We start from the raw sequence: 15,411 nt of genomic DNA on the forward strand, positions 1-15,411 counted from the left end.
GGACAAGTTGGCAACATCTAGAGACGGTCCCTACCCAACAGCGGGCTCACAGTCTCAAAGGGGGAGATGGAGAACAAAACCAAACATACTAACAAAATAAAATAGAGTAGATATGTACAAGTAAAATAAATAAATAAATAAATAGAGTAATAAATATGTACAAACATATATACATATATACAGGATATATACATATATACAATATATACGATTGATTGATTGATTGATTGATCCATCTCAAACACTTCACCACTCGACCCGCCCGCAGTCCGCCCAACGCTCCTCGCCTCCCTCCTTAACCCACCCGGGTCTCGGCGACTCACGCCCCAGTGGCTCCTACGCGCCAGAAAAGGCCACTGCTGGGATGATAGTAACAGTAATAATGATAATAATAATGGTATTTGTTAAGCGCTTACTATGTGCAAAGCACCGTTCTAAGCGCTGGGGCGATACAAGGTGATCAGGTTGTCCCACGGGGGGCTCACAGTCTTAATCACTTCACTTCTCTGGGCCTCAGTTCCCTCATCTGTAAAATGGGGATTAAGACTGTGAGCCCCCCGTGGGACAACCTGATCACTTTGTAACCTTCCCAGCGCTTAGAACGGTGCTTTGCACATAGTAAGCACTTAATAAATGTCACCATTATTATTATTATTATTAATCCCCATTTTACAGATGAGGGAACTGAGGCCTTGTTCATTGCGGTGATCAGGTTGTCCCACGGGGGGGCTCACAGTCTTCATCCCCATTTTACAGATTTACTTGTTCATTGCTTACTAGACTTACTAGACTTCCCTTCTAGACTGTGAGACCGTTGTTAGGTAGTCTCCTTCTGTTGCCGACTTGTACTTCCCAAGCACTTAGTACAGTGCTCTGCACACAGTAAGCGCTCAATAAATACGATTGAATGAATACTAGGTGCCAAGCGCTGTACTAAACACTGTAGTGGATGCGCGTTCATCGGGTTGGATGCGGTCTCCGTCCCACTTGGGGCTCACAGTCTAAGTAGGAGGTGGCTGAATGTGAGCCCGTGGTTGGGTAGGGATTGTCTCCATCTGTTGCCAAATTGTACTTTCCAAGCGCTTAGTCCAGTGCTCTGCACACAGTAAGCGCTCAATAAATGCGATTGAATGAATAAATGAATGAATGGAAAGAGCCTGGGTTCAAATCCCGGCTCCGCCACTTATCAGCTGTGTGACTTTGGGCAAGTCACTTCACTTCTCTGTGCCTCGGTCACCTCCTCTCTAAAATGGGGACCAAATCTGTGAGTCCCACATGGGACAACCTGATTACCTTGTAGCTACTCCAGGCCTTAGAACAGTGCTTGGCACATATTAAGCACTTAATAAATACCATCTTTATTATTATTACCTTGCACAGTGCTTGGCACATAGTCTAGCGCTTAACAAATACCATCATCTTCTAGACTTTGAGCCCGTTGCGGGTGGGGATTGTCTCTATATATTGCTGAATTGTACTTCCCAAGGGCTTAGTACCTCATCTTACCCCCTCATCCCACCTCCTTCACTTCCCCACAGCACCTGTATATATGTATATATGTTTGTACAGATTTATTACTCTATTTATTTATTTATTTTACTTGTACATATCCATTCTATTTATTTTATTTTGTTAGTATGTTTGGTTTTGTTCTCCGTCTCCCCCTTTTAGACTGTGAGCCCACTGTTGGGTAGGGACTGTCTCTATGTGTTGCCAACTTGGACTTCCCAAGCGCTTAGCCCAGTGCTCTGCACACTGTAAGCACTCAATAAATACGATTGATTGATTGATCTTACCTCCTTCCCTTCCCCCCAGCACCTATATATAGGTATATATGTTTGTACAGATTTATTACTCTATTTATTTTACTTGTACGTATCCATTCTATTTATTTTATTTTGTTAGTATGTTTGGTTTTGTTCTCCGTCTCCCCCTTTTAGACCGTGAGCCCGCTGTTGGGTAGGGCCCGTCTCTAGATGTTGCCGACTTGGACTTCCCAAGCGCTTAGTCCAGTGCTCTGCACACAGGAAGCGCTCAATAAATATGATTGACTGATTACCTATATATATGTATATATGTTTGTACATATTTATTACTCTATTTATTTATTTATTTATTTATTTTACTTGTACATATCCATTCTATTTTATTTTGTTAGTATGTTTGGTTTTGTTCTCCGTCTCCCCGTTTAAGACTGTGAGCCCGCTGTTGGGTAGGGACCGTCTCTATACGTTGCCAACTCGGACTTCCGAAGCGCTTAGTCCAGTGCTCTGCACACAGTAAGCGCTCAATAAATACGATTGATTGATTGATTGATAGTAAGCACTTAACAGACTGTGAGCCCACTGTTGGGTAGGGACCGTCTCTATATGTTGCCAGCTTTTATTTCCCAAGCGCTTAGTCCAGTGCTCCGCACACAGTAAGCGCTCAATAAATGCGATTGATTGATTGATTGATAGATAGTACCGCGCTCTGCACACAGTAAGCTCAATAAATGCGATTGATTGATTGATTGATAGTACCGCGCTCTGCACACAGTAAGCTCAATAAATGCGATTGATTGACTGATTGATTGATAGTACCGCGCTCTGCTCACAGTAAGCTCAATAAATGCGATTGATTGATTGATTGATTGATTGACAGTACCGCGCTCTGCCCACAGTAAGCGCCCGATAAGTACGATTGAGTGATTGAGTGAGCAGGTACCGAATGCCCATTTTACGGATGAGGGAACGGGGAGCCCCAGAGAAGCGATGCGTGTTGACCGCGAGTGGCTTCGAAGTGCTTAAAGCGTCCTCGCCCACGGTGCCCTCCCCTCCCAATCGCGGCTTCGGGCAAGACGGGGTAAGGGAACCGGCTCACCTGTCACCTGTCCATTATGCTCCTTCAGCTCGTGCATCTTGGTCCACTTGGCCCCGTCCTTCTTGTAGATGTGGACCTCATGGTTGTTGGGGCAGAGGGCAATCTCTGGCGGGGAACAGATCGGTCAGCAACGCTTACTGAACGCTTATCACACGCCGGGCTCCGTGCAGAGAGTACCGCGCGGAGAGTGCAATGCAACCGCGTGGGTACACGTGATCATCATCATCATCAATCGTATTTATTGAGCGCTTGCTGTGTGCAGAGCACCGGACTGAGCGCTTGGGAAGTACAAGTTGGCAATATATAGAGACGGGCCCTACCCAACAGTGGGCTCGCAGTCTAAAAGGGGGGGGACGGAGAACAAAACCAAACATACTATCAAAATAAAATAAATAGAATATGATAATCGACCAATCGTATTTATTGAGCGCTTACGGTGTGCAGAGCACTGGACTGAGTGCTTAAAGAATAAGATAAGAATAATAAGATAAGAATAATGATGGTCTTTGTTAAGTGCTCACTATGTGCCAAGCACTATTCTAAGCACTGGGGTACATATTTATTACTCTATTTATTTTACTTGTGCATATCTATTCTACTCTATTTTATTTTGTTAGTATGTTTGGTTTTGTTGTCTGTCTCCCCCTTTTAGACTGTGAGCCCACTGTTGGGTAGGGACCGTCTCTAGATGTTGCTGACTTGGACTTCCCAAGCGCTTAGGACAGTGCTCTGCACACAGTAAGCGCTCAATAAATATGACTGATTGATTGATTGATTGGGGCAGAGACAAGGTAATAATAATAATAGTGGCATTTATTAAGCGCTTACTATGTGCAAAGCACTGTTCTAAGCGCTGGGGAGGTTACAAGGTAATCGCGTTGTCCCACGTGGGGCTCACCTTCTTAATCCCCATTTTACAGATGAGGGAACTGAGGCACAGAGACGTGAAGGGGCTTACCCGAGGTCACACAGCTGACTCCCTCCCACCTTTTTTTTTTTTTAAATGCTATTTGTTAAGCTCTTACTATGTGTCAGGCGCTCTACTAGAAGCAGCGCGGCTCAGTGGAAAGAGCCCGGGCTTTGGAGTCAGATGTCATGGGTTCGAATCCCAGAGCCACCATATATCTGCTGGGTGACCTTGGGCAAGTCACTTAACTTCTCTGAGCCTCAGTTACCTCATCTGTAAAATGGGGATGATGACTGTGAGCCCCATGCAGGACAACCTGATCACCTTGTATCCCCCCAGCGCTTTGCACATAGTAAGCGCTTAATAAATGCCATTATTATTATTATTATTATTATTATTATTATTATACAAGTTAATCAGATAGGACACAGTCTAAGTAAGACTCCCCCTTTTACAGATGAGGAAATTGAGGCTCAGACAAGTTAAGCGACTTGCCCCAGGTCACACGGCCGATAAGTGGCGGAGCCGGGATTAGAACCCAGGTCATTCACTCATCCAGTCGTAGCTGTTCATTCATCCATCCATTCAATCGTATTTATTGAGTGCTTACTGTGTGCAGAGCACTGTACCAAGCGCTTGGGAAGTACAAGTTGGCAACATATAGAGACGGTCCCTACCCAACAGCGGGCTGTTGAGCACTTACTGTGTGTAGAGCACTATACTGAGCGCTCGGAAAGTACAATTCGGCAATAAAGAGAGGCAATCCCTGCCCACAACGGGCTTACGATTGAATGAATGATTCCTAGGCCAGTGCTCTTTCCACTAGGCCAAGGGAAGAGGGACTGTCTCTATCTGTTGCCAACTTGTACTTCCCAAGCGCTTAGTACAGTGCTCTGCACACAGTAAGCGCTCAATAAAGACGATTGATGATGATGATGATGACGAAGGAGCAGAATAGACGACGTCCTGGGAGGGGGACAGTTTGGAAATGATTCGCTTCTTCTCTTAAATGGGATTTCCCTGCTGGAAAGATTAGTAATCCATGCCCTTTCCCTCTTGGTAACGAGGGGATAGGACTGTTTAGGGGGTTTGCCTGTCGGCTTCCATCCATCGATGGTATTTATTGAGCGCTTACCGTGTGCAGAGCACAGTACGAAGCGCTTGGGAGAGGACGGTATAACAGACGCATTCCCCGCCCACAGCGAGCTCCGGGAGAAAACCGAAAATGGCCCTAAGCGTCCCCAGCACTTGGTCTTCTCGGGGCTCTGGCCACGGTAGATAATAATAATGATAATAATAATAATAATAATAATAATGATGGCATTTGTTAAGCGCTTACTATGTGCAAAGCACTGTTCTAAGCGCTAGGTGGGATACAAGGTGATCAGGTTGTCCCACGTGGGACTCACGGTTTTAATCCCCATTTTACAGATGAGGGAACTGAGGCTCAGAGAAGTGAAGTGACTTGCCCAAGGTCACACAGCAGACAAGTGGTGGAGCCGGAACTCGCACCCATGACCTCTGACTCCAAAGCCCGGGCTCTTTCCACTGAGCCACGCTGCTTCTCCTGGGAGAAGCTAGATCCAGATCCAGATCCAGATCTCCTAGATCCAGCTGGGAGCTCAGGGGAAAATCCAGGTCCAGATGAGGAACTTCGAGAAGCAGCGTGGTTCAGTGGAAAGAGCCCGGGCTTGGGAGTCCGAGGTCATGGGTTCAAATCCCGGCTCCGCCAATGGTCAGCTGGGTGACTTTGGGCAAGTCACTTCACTTCTCTGGGCCTCAGTTCCCTCATCTGTAAAATGGGGATGAAGACTGGGAGCCCCCCCGGGGGACAACCTGACCACCTTGTAACCTGCCCAGTGCTTAGAACAGTGCTCTGCACATAGTAAGCGCTTAATAAATGCCATCCAAAAAAAAAATCTCGGGCAGGGTGGAAGCACCCCTCCCAACTGGGAAGGCGAAGGTCCAGGTTTTCTGCTGGGAGGAGGCCGGCAAGGCGGGCCAGCGGAGGTTCAAGATTCCTGCCGGGTGGAGGCTGGCTGGGTGGGCCAGTGGAGGCCCAGGTTTCCTGCCAGGTGGAGGCTGGCAGGGCGGGCCAGTGGAGGCCCAGGTTTCCTGCCGGGTGGAGGCTGGCAGGGCGGGCCAGTGGAGGCCCAGGGTTTCTTCTGGGTGGAGGCTGGCAAGGTGGGCTAATGGAGGCCCAAGATTTCTGCTGAATGGAGGCCAGTACGGTGGAGCAGGGGAAGCTCAAGATCCCTGCCGGGTGGAGGTTGGAAGGGCGGACCAGCGGAGGCCCAGCGTTTCTTCTGGGTGGAGGCTGGCAAGGTGGGCTAATGGAGGCCCAAGATTCCTGCTGAGTGGAGGCCCAAGATCCCTGCCGGGTGGAGGCTGGCAGGGCGGACCAGTGGAGGCCCAGGATTTCTTCTGGGTGGAGGCTGGCAAGGTGGGCTAATGGAGGCCCAAGATTCCTGCTGAGTGGAGGCCGGTAAGGTGGGGCAGGGGAGGCTCAAGATCCCTGCTGAATGGAGGCTGGCAAGGCGGACCAATGGAGGCCCAAGATTCCTGCTGGGTGGAGGCCGGCAGGGAGGGCCAGCGGAGGCCCCCAGCTTCAGCTATCTGTTCTTAAGGGCTGAACCCCCGCCTGCTGAAGTGCTTTCACAACTAAAAGCAGCAGCCTGGGAGTCTGAGGACCTGGGTTCTAATCTCGGCTCAGGCACCTGTCTACTGTGTGACTGGGGGCCAGTGACTTCACTCCTCTGGGCCTCAGTGTCCTCAACTGTAAAACTTTCCAAGCACTTAGGACAGTGCTCTGCACATGGTAAGCACTCAACAAGTAGAATGGAATGAATGAACAAATACTATTATTATTAATCTTCTAGACTGTGAGCTCGTTGTGGGGTAGGGACCGTCCCCCTCCGGTGCCGATTTGTCCTTTCCAAGCGCTTAGGACAGTGCTCTGCACACGGTAAGCGCTCAACAAGTAGAACAGAATGAATGAACAAATACTATTATTATTAATCTTCTAGACTGTGAGCCCGTTGTGGGGTAGGGACCGTCTCTCTCTGGTGCCGATTTGTCCTTCCCAAGCGCTTAGGACAGTGCTCTGCACCCAGTCAGCTCTCAGTAAGTACAACTGAATGAATGAAATGGGGATGAAGACTGTGAGCCCCCCGTGGGACAACCTGATCACCTGATCATATGTCCAAGACTGAGCTCCTTGTCTTCCCTCCCAAACCCTGCCCTCTCCCTGACTTTCCCATCTCTGTTGACGGCACTACCATCCTTCCCGTCTCACAAGCCCGCAACCTTGGTGTCATCCTCGACTCCGCTCTCTCATTCACCCCTCACATCCGAGCCGTCACCAAAACCTGCCGGTCTCAGCTCCGCAACATTGCCAAGATCCGCCCTTTCCTCTCCATCCCAACCGCTACCCTGCTCGTTCAAGCTCTCATCCTATCCCGTCTGGACTACTGCACCAGCCTTCTCTCTGATCTCCCATCCTTGTGTCTCTCTCCACTTCAATCCATACTTCATGCTGCTGCCCGGATTATCTTTGTCCAGAAATGCTCTGGGCACGTTACTCCCCTCCTCAAAAATCTCCAGTGGCTACCAATCAATCTGCGCATCAGGCAGAAACTCCTCACCCTGGGCTTCCAGGCTGTCCATCCCCTCGCCCCCTCCTACCTCACCTCCCTTCTCTCCTTCTCCAGCCCAGCCCGCCCCCTCCGCTCCCCTGCCGCTAACCTCCTCACCGTACCTCGTTCTCGCCCGTCCCGCCATCGACTCCCGGCCCACGTCCTCCCCCGGGCCTGGAATGCCCTCCCTCTCCCCATCCACCAAGCTAGCTCTCTTCCTCCCTTCAAGGCCCTGCTGAGAGCTCACCTCCTCCAGGAGGCCTTCCCAGACTGAGCCCCTTCCTTCCTCTCCCCCTCGTCTCTCTCTCCATCCCCCCCATCTTACCTCCTTCCCTTCCCCACAGCACCTGTATATATGTATATATGTTTGTACATATTTATTACTCTATTTATTTATTAATTTATTTATTTTACTTGTACATATCTATTCTATTTATTTTATTTTGTTAATATGTTTGGTTTTGTTCTCCGTCTCCCCCTTTTAGACTGTGAGCCCACTGTTGGGTAGGGACTGTCTCCATATGTTGCCAACTTGTACTTCCCAAGCGCTTAGTACAGTGCTCTGCACAAAGTAAGCGCTCAATAAATACGATTGATTGATTGATTGATTGTAACCTCTCCAGCGCTTAGAACAGTGCTTTGCATATAGTAAGCGCTTAATAAATGCCATTATTATTATTATTAAAACAGGGATTAAATACCCATTCTCCCTCCTCCTTAGACTGAGAGCCCCCTGTGGGACAGGAAATGGGTCCAAACTGATTACTCTGAATCTACCCCAGTGCTTGAGGCATAGTAGGTGCTTAACAAATAGAACAATAATAATAATACCACTAGCCTCCCACTTGTCACTGAGTAGTTCCTGGGGTGTGGAGCTCTGGCCATTGTTGGGTAGGGACTGTTTCTATATGTTGCCACCTTGTACTTCCCAAGCGCTTAGTACAGTGCTCTGCACACAGTAAGCGCTCAATAAATACAATTGAATGAATGCGCCAGTAAAGCGGGAGGGGGGCACTTACGGGTTCTGTCCTTGTTCCAGGCGTGGCAGCTGATGGGTTCAAGCAGGAAGCTGTGATAGGCCATGGGACTGCCGCTGCAACACAAGGAAAGGAGAAGGAAAGAGCTCAGGGCGGGACTCGGTACCAAGGGTCCTCCACAACGGGAAAACACGCCTGCCAGGGCTCCACGGAAGTGACCCTGGGGACCGAGGGAGGAAGGGAGAGAAGGAAGAAAGAGCGTGTGTGTGTGTGTGTATCTACACAGACACACACACACATCATCATCATCATCATCAATCGTATTTATTGAGCGCTTACTGTGTGCAGAGCACTGGACTAAGCGCCTGGGAAGTCCAAGTTGGCAACATCTAGAGACAGTCCCTACCCACCAGTGGGCTCACAGTCTAAAAGGGGGAGACAAAACCAAACATACTGCAAAATAAAATAGAATAGATATGTACAAGTAAAATAAATAGAGTAATAGATATGTACAAACATCTATACATATATACACACACACACCCCCTCCTGGCTGAAAGCCCAGGGGCATTTCCAAGCCCCCACGGGACCCCAGGGAGGACAGGCTTGCTGCCCAGCCTCCGGGGAGCCTTCCATCGAAGAAACGGCCCTCTGCGCCTTTCGGCGGGACAGGGTGTCTGCCCTCCTAGGACAAGGGGCTTGAATTATAGCTCGATGCACATCATTCACAAAATCAATAGAATAGGAGATATGGACAAGTCAAATCAATAGAGTAATAAATCTGTACAGATAGATGTAAGCGCTGTGGGGAGGGGGAGGAGGTAGGGCAGGGGGGTGGGGAGGAGGAGAGGAAGAAGGGGGTTCAGTCTGGGAAGTCCTCCTGTTGTGTGGCTCAGTGGAAAGGGCCCGGGCTTTGGAGTCCGAGGTCATGGTTTCAAATCCCGGGTCTGCCACATCAGCTGTGGGACTTTGGGCAAGTCGCTTCAGTTCTCTGGGCCTCAGTTACCTCAGCTGTAAAATGGGGACTAAGGCTGTGAGCCCCCTGTGGGACAACCTGATCACCTTGTAACCCCTCCAGCACTTCCAACAGTGCTTTGCACATAGTAAGCGCTTAATAAATGCCATTATTATTATCATTTTTATTATTATAAGTCACTTCACTTCTCTGGGCCTCAGTTTCCGCAACTGTAAAATAGGGATTAAATACTTGTTCTCCCTCTCACTTTGACTGTGAGTCCCACGTGGGTCAGGGACTGTGTCCGACCCGATTAGCTTGTATCTACCCCAGTGTTTAGAATGGTGTTTAACACATAGTAAGCGCTTAACCAATATCATAAAAATAAACAAAAATAAATTTAGAAAGCTCTCTGGAGGCCCCTTCTCCAGTCTCCTCTGGCCCTGGCAGTCAGTGTTTCTCCTGGTAACCACTGCTGCTGCTAACTTAGTCATATTTAATGAGCGCTTACTGTGTACCAAGCTGTACTAAGGGCATGGAAGAGTACAATAAAAGAATAAACAGGCACATTCCCTGCCCACAGCGAGCTAGAGCGGGGGGGGACAGACATTAATATAAATACATAAATTACAGATATGTACATATGTGCCGCGGGGCTGGGAGGGGGGATGAATGCACGGAGTAAGACAAGGCAACGCAGAAGGGAGTGGGAGAACAGAAAGGAGGGCTTAGTCAGGGAAGGCCTCTTGGAGGAGGCGGGCTTTCAATAAGGCTTTGAAGGTGGGGAGAGTCGCTGTCCGTCGGATACGAGGAGGGAGGGCGTTTGGAAGCCGGGCAAGGCTGGACCCCTCTCTTTGGGGTACCCCTTTCCCTCTCCTCAGCTAACTCTGGTGGGCAGAAGCGGAGAGAGGATCATTAAAGGAAATTCAAAAATCGTCCAAAACAGGAAACGAAGGCAGAGCACGCAAGAGCGGAACACCACTTCTCCTGGAGAAAATACTCATCAGCTGGAAAGTTGGGGGATTTTTTTTGTTTCCCCTCTGGGGAACCGAGTAAGTGCTGTGACTCCCCGTCTCTGGTCACTGGCACCAAGCTCTCTTCCCAGGCTGAAACTCCACAGGCAAGAGGAAAAAGGGTCAGGGAAACTCAGAAGGCATGGGAGAAGCTCTTTCTGTCTCACAGATGGAAATGATAGATTAAAAAATACCTTGATTGTGTCATGCAATCCACAGTGGGAGGGGTAGAGCGAGGAAACAGAAGAAAGAGAGGAGAGGAGACAGAAGAAAGAGAGGAAATAGAGAAGAGGAGAGAGAGGAGAGGGAGGAGAAAGAAAGAAGAAAGATAGGAGGGAGAGGGAGAGGACACGGAGGCCAGAGAGGCGGAAAAGGAGAGGGAGGCCACGGATCGGGTCTACTAACTCTAAGGCATTCTTCCAAGTGCTTAGCACAGTGTTCTACATCTGCAAATCATAAGTGCCAAATAAATACTATTGAACGATGAGAGGGAGGAGAAATTATTCCACTTCACCCAGAGAGGTAGTTGGGTTGATCCTTGGGATTGTCTGGAAGCTCAGGACATGGATTGTGCCCGACCTGATTATTTTGCGTCTACTACTACTAATAATAATGTTGGTATTTGTTAAGCGCTTACTACGTGCAAAGCACTGTTCCAAGGCTGGGGGGAATACAAGGAGATAAGGTTGTCCCATGTGGGGCTCACAGTCTTAATCCCCATTTGACAGATGAGGGAACTGAGGCACAGAGAAGTGAAGTGACTTGCCCAAGGTCACATAGCAGACATGTGGGGGAGGCGGGATTCGAGCCCATGACCTGTGACTCCCAAGCCCGCGCTCTTGCCACTGAGCCACGCTGCTTCTCTACTCCACTGCTTAGTACAGTGTTTGGCACACAGTAGGGGCTTCACAGAGGCCATCATCATCAGAGATGCTGCCTGCTGAACCTCTTCCTGGGAACTGCCAAGCCTTGGGATGGAGGAACGGAACTTACTCCGTCATTACAGCAGGAAGTCCAGACATTGAACATAGCTCAAAATCCTCCCCTGCCCCTCTCCCTTCCTGAAATGGAGCTGGGCCCCATCTCCCCTGGCTCAAAAGCCCGATGCGTTGCCCGCATCCTCCCTCTGGCCTGTAACTATCCCTCTTCTTCAAGACCCTCTTAAAAATCACGATCACCTCCAAGTTAAGCCCCAAGTTCCCCTATTCCCTCCCCGTTCCGATTTATATCCGTATCCTTTCAGCAGTTGCTGTTCACCCCACTCTCGGCCCCACAGCTCTTATGACTAGATCCATAATTTATCTTAATGTCAGTCTCCCCCATTATACAGAAAGCTCACTGGGGGCAGGGAACTTCTCTACCGATCCTATTTGTATTCTCCCAAGCACTTAGTACAGGGCTCTGCACATAGGAGGTGCTCAATAAATGTCGTTTACTTACTGGTTGTTTAGGTGTTAACAGGGGGTGTGAAGGCATGAGGGTGGAGAGGGGAGAAAATCAGCCAGCTGCGGTTTCCCCGCTCGCGCTGGACATTGGGTCCTGGGCGTACACAGGCATATCCTGGGGAAGAGGGCTGGGGGCCTGCAGGCCCAGCACGTGGAGGATATAATAATAATAATAGTGGTATTTATTAAGCGCTTACTATGTGCAAAGCACTGTTCTAAGCGCTGGGGAGGTTACAAGGGGATCAGGTTGTCCCACGTGGGGCTCACGACCTTAATCCCCATTTTCCAGATGAGGTAACTGAGGCACAGAGAAGTGAAGTGACTTGCCCAAAGTCACACAGCTAAGTGGCAGAGCCGGGATTTGAACCCACGACAATCCCATGATATCCGTGGCATTCATTCAATCGCATTTATTGAGCGCTTACCGTGTGCGGAGCACTGTACTAAGCGCTTGGGAGGGTACGATACTTTAAACAGACACGTCCCCGGCCCTCAGTGAGCTTACAGTCTAGAGGGGGCAGAGGTTAGAAAAGAAGCGGTCGTAGCTGAAGCAGCGCGAGAGGACGAGCACAGAGGGAGAAAGCACTAGAGCCAGGCCAGAGCCCTTGAGGCATTGCTCTTCAAAATCAATCACTCAATCAATCAATCGTATTTATTGAGCGCTTACTGTGTGCAGAGCACTGTACTAGGCGCTTGGGAAGTATAAGTCGGCAACATGTAGAGACAGTCCCTACCCAACAGTGGGTTCACAGTCTAGAAGAAAATCTAAAATAGAGATTTTATTTGCCCTAAACAGTTTAAAATAACGAATCAAACTGATGGAGAAAACATTTGTGAATAAGACGCCGTGCAGTAGATGTAATAAATCGCAGATCACAGCAGTCCAGGCAGCCTTTGAATGGGACAGCGTCACCACAGTTGCCACCCTGGAGTTCGGACTGCCCTATTCTGGGTCATCTGGGACTTCTAGAATTCCCAGGATTGCTGAAACTGGGATCACTGGGACCCCTGAAGCTGCTGTGGCTTCCCCACAGCACCTGCATATATGTATATGTTTGTACATATTTATTACTCTATTTATTTATTTATTTTACTTGTACATATTTATTCTATTTATTTTATTGGGTTTCTATGTTTTGTTTTGTTGTCTGTCTCCCCCTTCTAGACTGTGAGCCCACCGTTGGGTAGGGACCGTCTCTAAATGTTGCCAACTTGTACTTCCCAAGCGCTCAGTACAGTGCTCTGCACACAGTAAGCGCTCAATAAATACGATTGAATGAATGAATGAATGCTGGGATTGCTGTGGTCATTGGAATTGTCGGTCAGGAGCAAAGGAGGAGGAGGAGGAGAAGGAAGAGGAGGAAGCAGGCAAGTGCTTCTAGCGTGGTCTAGCGGTAAGAGCAGGGGCTTGGGAGCCAGAGGTTGTGGGTTCCAATCCCGGCTGTGTGACCTTGGGCAAGTCACTCAACTTCTCTGTGTTTCATTCAGTTCCCTCAGCTGGAAAATGGGGATTGAGACTGTGAGCCCCATGTGGGACCACCCGACTATCTTGTATCTCCCCCAGCGCTTAGAACAGTGCTGGGCACATAGTAATCACTTAACAGATACCCTAATTATTAGTATTATTCCCTTTTCCCTTCTCCCCCTTTGTTCCTCTTTCTTTGTTTAATGGCATTTGTTAAGCACGTAAGTGCTGGGTTAGATACAAGATAATCAGGAAGGACACAGTCCATGTACCAGATGGGGCTCACGATTTTAATCCCCATTTCACAGACGGGGAACTGAGGCAACAGAGAAGTGAAGTGACTTGCCCCAGGTGACAGAGCAGACAAGTGGTGAAATCAGGATTAGAACACAGGTCCTTCTGACACCCAAGCCCGTGCTCTATCTGCTAGGCCACACTGCTTCCCTCCCCTTTTCTTTCTCTTCCCACTTTTCCCTCACTTCCTCTCCCGGCCATGTTTCATCCCTTCTCCCTTTGGCCACTGGTTCCCCGTCCGCCGCCTCCGCCAGCCCCTTCTCTGCCCACCCCTCCATTCTGCCCCAGGTTACCTGTTTTCTGGCCTTTCCTTAGCCTCCACCCTCCCTGGATCCGGGCTGAGGCCGAGTGCAACCGGCAGGGGGGTGGGAGTGGGATTCCCACTCCCACTAATCTTCCCAATTCTCCCATCCCAGGAGGATAAAGGCTAAATAGAGTCCATTAGCAGGCCTCCTACCCTGCTTTAGTCCCCCTTTCCAAGACCCCCATCCCGCCCGGCCCACTCCTCTCTCTGTGGTCCACAGGACCTTCTGAAGATGGGAGAGAGCAGCCCCGGGCCCCGGTTTTCTTCCCACAGCTGGGCCCAGCCTGCTTCCCTCACATACTTGACATTCCACGCAAGCTCCGAGGAGGAGGCATCTGCGGCAGAAAAGAAGGAGCAGCGTAAGGGGCCCGGTGTGGAAGGGGAAGACGGGTAGGAGGGTAGCGCTGAAGAACAGCTAGGCCCATCTGGAAGTCCTCAAGGCCCCGAACACCTATGGCTGACTCAAAACCTCCCACTTGGGAATTCCTCCCCCCCTCTGGCTTCGTTCTCTTCCTCCCCTGCCCCAAGGAAACCCAAGCGTCCTTTCCGAGAGCCATGGGTTACCGTACGCATCGCTCCGCTCTGTCTCTGCTCGAGAAAGGGCCCCTTTTCTGCAGCTGGAACACGTGTGTGTTTGCGTGTGTCTGCGTGCGCAAGGGCATACTCATGGGGGAGATGGACTCCGGGGTTTGGCCGCTCCGGCAAGGCTGCTTTTTGAAGCTGGCTTTGGTTCGAGGGGTGGAGGGGAGGGGGTTTAGTAATTCTCTCTTTTGCCGTCCTGTGTCCCACTCCATCGACCAAGTGCACGCAGGGAAGCCTTGCCCAGGGTCTCTGTCAATGGGGTCAGGGGGAGGGCCAGGGAAGGCTCCTCAGGGCAGGGCGGCCACATCGGATGGCCCGTGGTCAGTGGATGGCTACTGTCGGTTGGGGTGGGGGATTTCCAGGATTCTGGCGCGGCCTCCCTGGCCGCCTGGGCTTCTCCGTCGATCCGGTGGGCAGCCTTGTCAAGCCACGGAGAAACCAGGGGAGAGGGACAGGGGTCCTGCAGAAGAGGAAAGGCCACATAGGACCTAGCTTCTAATCCCACTTCTGCCCCAAACTGGCTGTGTGACCTTGGGCAAGTCAATTTATCTGGGCCTCGGTTCCCTCATCCGCAAAATGGGGATTGAATACCTGTTTTCCCTCCCACCTAGACTGTGAGCCCCATGTGGGACCTGATTATCTTATCAATCAATCAATCAATCAATCGTATTTATTGAGTGCTTACTGTGCGCAGAGCACTGTACTAAGCGCTTGGGAAGTACAAGTTGGCAACACATAGAGACAGTCCCTACCCAACATCATCATCATCATCAATCGTATTTATTGAGCGCTTACTGTGTGCAGAGCACTGGACTAAGCGCTTGGGAAGTACAAGTTGGCAACACATAGGGACAGTCCCTACCCAACGGTGGGCTCACAGTCTGAAAGAGGGAGACAGAGAACAAAACCAAACATACTAACAAAATAAAATAAATAGAATAGATATGTACAAGTAAAATAAATAAATAAATA

At 49.7% G+C, this 15,411-nt stretch overlaps 1 protein-coding gene across 1 annotated transcript in view; it reads right to left on the reverse strand.

The window, feature by feature from the left end:
• The window catches only part of ARPC1B (actin related protein 2/3 complex subunit 1B), a 50,683-nt gene that overhangs the window by 22,931 nt on the left and 12,341 nt on the right, over positions 1 to 15,411 (reverse strand). Inside the window, exons 3-4 of the mRNA XM_038763805.1 lie at positions 8,424 to 8,497; positions 2,863 to 2,967 (exon numbers count right to left, since the gene is read on the reverse strand). Coding sequence (XP_038619733.1) covers positions 2,863 to 2,967; positions 8,424 to 8,487 — 169 coding nt within the window. The 5' untranslated portion in view covers positions 8,488 to 8,497. The remainder of the gene's footprint in view (positions 1 to 2,862; positions 2,968 to 8,423; positions 8,498 to 15,411) is intronic.

The sequence above is a fragment of the Tachyglossus aculeatus genome, chromosome 21 (genome assembly GCF_015852505.1).
Source record: "Tachyglossus aculeatus isolate mTacAcu1 chromosome 21, mTacAcu1.pri, whole genome shotgun sequence".
Classification (NCBI taxonomy): Eukaryota; Metazoa; Chordata; class Mammalia; order Monotremata; family Tachyglossidae; genus Tachyglossus; species Tachyglossus aculeatus.